Consider the following 5,616-nt stretch of genomic DNA (forward strand, 5'->3'; position numbering starts at 1 on the left):
TTTTGAATTCCACATTTTTATGTATATGTTTTAAAAGAGGAGAAATAGTTGTTAATACTTTGGCTCCATTAGCAAAATAACTTAGCAAATAGTTACTGAAGACAGCTTAAAATCACTATAATTAGATGATTAAAACAGAAAATCAGTTCTTTTCAATTGATTTGATATTATTTTCATCAAATTCTTGAATAATTATAATAATTTTATGGAAGTTTATACTGATGAAATTGAAACACCTAGCCTCGATAATTCAGGAAAAAAATTCAACATTGAGGACAGAATTATTGGTGATGTGGTGATAATGATGAATACACATATTGATAGAGCAAAATACTGTAGGAAGATCAAGGTTTTACTAAATGAAGAAAGATGTGTAGCAGAAATATAATCAGAATTGCTTGTGTAACACACATAATTCATAATCCTGTAATCATGATAAGGTATTTTGCAAATCAAAATAAAAATAGTTGTTGCCCAGATATACACAAGACATACACATACATATGTACACACATATACATCTATACATATATGTGTGTATAAATAAACATGTGTATATATACATATACATGTCACTATACTGTAGAAGCTAAAATATTGGTGATTTTTAGTTTTTGTGGGTGGTGGCTTCACGAATGTGAAAGAAAAGGAAAGAAAAAAAAGACAAAGGATGGGAAGGGGAGGAAATAATAGGACGGGAAAGAAAAGGGAAGGAAGAGGGACAAGCAGGGATCGATGATAAGGGTGTGTTGTAAACCAAGGACTATGATGAATTTGTGCATCTGAAATTCATATTTAAAATGTTTTAATGCTTTCTTTTCTACCTGTCTGACATTCTCTCTCTATGAAAACTGATCAAATGTTGGAAGGTAAGTTTCAAGTGTGGAGAGAGGCCAAGGGAGATGGCAAGAAGGAAGTTGGTAAATCAATTTGGGGTACATGGGCTTTGGGGTCCCTCAGGGACACTCAGGCGGTGATGTCCAATAGACAGTTGGCAAAGCTGATATGAGACACAGAGAAGGGAACAGCCTGGAGCTGTAGATCTGGGAGTCATCGGTGTTTACTGGAAATGAATGAGATCACACAGGGAGAGACAACTTGAGGACTGAGGAGAGAGGAGGCCCAGGACAGAACCCCAGGAACACCGCCACTCAAGGTGGCAGCTCAGCTTCCTGGCAGGCACCACTACCCCCCGGGCTCTGGAGTCAGGCAGAGCCGGTATTGAAAGTGGGCTGTGGAGTTCTGGGGCTGAGCGCTCTTGGCAAAGTCCGGTACCTCTCTGATCAGCTGTCACACGGGGCGATAATGGGCATCAGAGATATGCCTTGCGAAGATGCTGTGAGCTGCGTCAGGTAAAGCACCTGGGGTCAGAAAGCCACCTCTCCTCCTCTTCTCCGCGACCCCACTTTGCTACACAAACGCACCGAGACTCCGACCGTCCCCAGCCTCCGGTCCCTCAGGGATGGAAGGTGAGGTATGTCAGGAAAGAGAGGGGGGCCCAGCTCCAAGGTGAGGTGTGTCAGGCAAGAGCGGGGGCAGAGCTCCGGTGACGCGGTGCTCACGTGACCCGCCCGGCGCCTACGTGGGCACCAGCCCCCGCGCCCGCCCGCCAGCCCGCCCAGCGGTCGGGTCCGGGCGCCCGCGCAGAATCAGCTGTCTGAACTGCCCAGGCGGCGGGGGAGCAGTGAGCGGGCTTCAGCGAGCCGCAGGAGGCACAGGCCTGTCCTGGGTCCCCGCAGGTCAGTGTGAAGGCGTGCGCTGCCGGCGGACCCTGGGACAGGGGTGGAGGGGGCTGGCAGTAGGATTGGGGAGGGGGCGGAGAAGGGATCCGGTAGATTGGGGAGGAGGGGGATGCGGAGTCGCGGGGGCGGGGGCAGTGGAGGGAGAACCCCCGAAGCAAGCCTGGCTCGCCTTCTCGACGCCCCCTTGCACTGAGTCCTCCATCCATTTTAGTGCTGGAAATGGGGGGTGGGGGTAGCGACCCCGCAGTGCGACAGTGAAACGTAGACATATTCTGGAAATAACCCCTTCTCACAATCTACACCCATGGAAACACTTGATCTCCGCAAAAATGAGGTGGCGCTGGGGCAGGTTGCCTCCGGGGAAGGGGGACACAGAGACAAACGCAGTTTGGAAAGCATCCTGGTTTGGTGCCGGAGGCCTGGAAAGAAATGGCGGCTGGGGTACGGGGGAGGTAGGGGAGGAAAACGGTGGGTAAGCAGGGCCTGGACTCAGGAAAGGGAACCGAGTCCCTGTGAGCCCGCTAAGCGCGCAGCCCCTGCCCCTGTCTCCTGTCTGTCCGCAGGTCTGCGCGTCTGTTGTTCCCAGCGCTCTGAGAGGCCTGAAAAGGAGGAGCAACCTGTCCAGAATCCCCGCAGGTCCGTGAAAGCAGGGGGCTGCATGGACAGGGGCCCACAAGGGTTGAGAGTGTGGAGGGCACAGTCAGGGCCGAATTGGGGCCCCTGCCCATCCCCTTACCTACATGAACACACACCTTACCAGGCTGAACCCGTGCAGAGAAGGTGGCAGGGCCTGCCAGGGAACAGCTGGCTCACGTGTGTGGGAGGAGTGGCGGGCTACGTGGTGGGCAGAAGGCCCTCTTGGAGGCCCAGTCAGCTTAGGGGAACCCTCACCAGGGGTGAGATGCAAGTAGTATCCAGACCTGCATTCCACCCCATGCACTCAGTCTCCCATGTCTCCTCTTTGTCTCCTCTTCCCTCCACACCCATCCTCCAGGAAAGGAAAAGGAGGGGAAATCTCGACATGGAAAAACTCTTCAATGAAAATGAAGGAATGCCTTCGAATCAAGGAAAGATAGACAATGAAGAACAGCCACCGCACGAGGGAAAGCCAGAAGTAGCTTGTATTCTGGAAGACAAGAAGTTAGAAAACGAGGGAAATACAGAAAACAAGGGCAAGAGAGTTGAGGAACCGTTAAAGGATAAAGAAAAGCCAGAGAGTGCGGGAAAGGCAAAAGGAGAAGGAAAGTCAGAGAGGAAGGGAAAGTCAGAGATGGAGGGAGGATCAAAGAGAGAGGGAAAGCCAGAGAGAGGGGGAAGGGCAGAGGGTGAAGGAGAGCCAGACAGTGAAAGAGAGCCAGAGAGTGAGGGAGAGCCAGAAAGTGAAACAAGGGCTGCAGGAAAGCGCCCAGCTGAGGATGATATACCCAGGAAAGCCAAAAGAAAAACCAACAAGGGGCTGGCTCAGTACCTCAAGCAATATAAGGAAGCCATACATGATATGAATTTCAGCAATGAGGACATGATAAGAGAATTTGACAACATGGCTAGGGTGGAGGATAAAAGGAGAAAAAGCAAACAGAAATTGGGGGCGTTTTTGTGGATGCAAAGAAATTTACAGGACCCCTTCTATCCTAGGGGTCCAAGGGAATTCAGGGGTGGCTGCAGGGCCCCACGAAGGGACACTGAAGACATTCCTTATGTGTAGTGTCCCTGGCAGGCATTTGTCAGGCCATATGTTTTAACCTTATGGTAATACTTTGCTTTAGTCGTTCCTCCTGCTACCAGTAGCGTTTTGACCCACCTGCCAGTGTTCGCTTGCTCTATGTTTCAGTAGCAGATTTTCACACATGTGCATTGCAGAGACGTCATGATTCGTGGAAAAATAAAGCAGCTTATAATATCATCTACAGAATCTGTCTGTTTTTGTTAAATACATGAAAGGTTAACAGTGGTTTTCTGAGTTGTGAGCTAGCAGGTGATTTCATTTCTTTGTTTTCTTTCTACTAATCTTTCTTTTCCCAGAGAACACAAATTACTTTTCTCACAAAAATAATAAAATATTTTTAAAAAATCAGAACAGTATGTAAAAAGCAAAGAGAATAACTGTCCAGTGAACTTATGAAGTTCAGTAGAGACACTTAACGTTCTTGTTGTCAGAACTTAAAATGATAGGTAAAATTCACATTACCTACCTGTGGGACTCATCTGGAGAAGTCAATCTGGGGTTATTACAGATCCATTGCTCTAACGGACAGTCTTTTCATTTGTCAAATGGAGATAATACCTTGCTTTTCAGAACTGCTGAGTGGGTTGGATAAGGTAGAGAATATATTTGTTGGGTTGGCATCTACCTTCTCCCCTGCTCTAGCAGAAAAAAATACCCCCTCAGACACTTGGAAGAGGACTAGGGTAAATCTTACCTGTGTCCATGAATAAGTCTAGGAAACTGAAAGGTGGGTGCCATCCTCTCTTAGACAATGTCATGTCCACTGGGCACTGTGCTCCTTCTCATAAATCTTGCACCCTCCTAAAGCTCACATTGATGCCGATGGGCTGAAGTTCTCAAGGTAATAAGGTCCAGTTGATTTCCCTGGAGTCCCCAGTGAGCCAAGCCTACTGACCCCATTCCACAACAACTATGAAAATGTGGATAAAGTCCCTTTCCTCACTTTAGAGTTATACTCGCCCAATAGGGTAACACCTCAGTGATGCTTCAGCCCCTGGGGGATTTCAGATTTTTAGTAAAACAATTATATCTATGCTTGTTGGTTTGTAAGTGTTTGCATACAGCCATCTCTCCACCAAATTCAGAGATAGAGGCTGGGGTAAAATTTGAGTGGCACACACTCATCTGTTCTCATCTGTCAGTGACTTGTATGCTTGACTCATCTTTCCTTAGAGTAAATTCTCTTGTAGGAAAGTCCTTCCAGGTCCCACCTTACCAGTTTAACACCCCTACCCACATTTGTAATTTTTAGAGCAATGCTACTCAGATGGTGGTTCATGGACTAGCTGCATCAGCATCAACTGAAAGATAGTTAGAAATGTAGAATCTCACATCCTCACCCCAGACCTACTGAATAAGAATCTTTTCTAGTTTTAACAAGATCTGCAGGTGATTCCTGTACACCTTAAAGTTTGAGAAGCAAGGTTAATGAGGAAACTCTTAGCCTCCCCAATTCCACCTTCTCGTGATATATGTGCCTAGAAGGATAAATACATGTGCTTCATAGGATGCACATCACAGATTTTTAAATAGACCTGTGTTTGTCAAACTGAAGTTTCACCTTCCTATATTTGCAGAGTTTAAAACAAATTCAGCAGGTCAAGCCCTGCAATATTTTTAAATGAAATAGGATATAGTAGATTCAACCAGAACCAGATAGTAAACATCAGATTATATGGCAGGTAGGTAGGATTAATATTATTTTCTGAAATTTGTATTTCAGTTATGTATATTTGAACAATATGTTTCTGACTGTGGGGTGAGGTTTTTTAAAATTGAGGAACATTGGACTTTGCTTGTCAAAGCACAACCTGTTCTTTATCCTGGTACCCCAATACCTAGCACAGTGCCTGATAAGTAATAGGTTCTTGATGAATTTGTAAATAATAATACCTGAGTCAAGAATTCTTGTCCAAAATCATTCCCTGTCTACATAAATAACTGTGGACTCTATATCTCTAGCAGCATTTACTTGCAATTCCAAAAGAAACACCATGGAGAAGGGTTTGTACCATGAATTTAACCTTATCTCATTTATTGATGCATTTTTAAAGTGTCCTAGTTTGTCACATGTCAGAATCACCATAAGACTTCATCAAAACTGTGAATTTATAATCCCCATGTCAGATCCACTAGGTGGAGCTCTAT

General features: G+C 46.0%; 1 protein-coding gene across 1 annotated transcript; it reads left to right on the plus strand.

Moving 5' to 3' along the window:
• The first annotated feature begins 1,588 nt into the window (after positions 1-1,588).
• TCEAL2 (transcription elongation factor A like 2) lies at positions 1,589-3,645 on the plus strand. The gene is made up of 3 exons (XM_016944024.4): positions 1,589-1,739; positions 2,306-2,378; positions 2,737-3,645. The coding sequence occupies exon 3, from the start codon at positions 2,764-2,766 to the stop codon at positions 3,445-3,447; it is 684 nt and encodes a 227-aa protein (XP_016799513.1). The 5' UTR covers positions 1,589-1,739; positions 2,306-2,378; positions 2,737-2,763; the 3' UTR covers positions 3,448-3,645.
• Positions 3,646-5,616: the final 1,971 nt, after the last annotated feature.

Source organism: Pan troglodytes, chromosome X (genome assembly GCF_028858775.2).
Source record: "Pan troglodytes isolate AG18354 chromosome X, NHGRI_mPanTro3-v2.0_pri, whole genome shotgun sequence".
NCBI classification, from domain to species: domain Eukaryota; kingdom Metazoa; phylum Chordata; class Mammalia; order Primates; family Hominidae; genus Pan; species Pan troglodytes.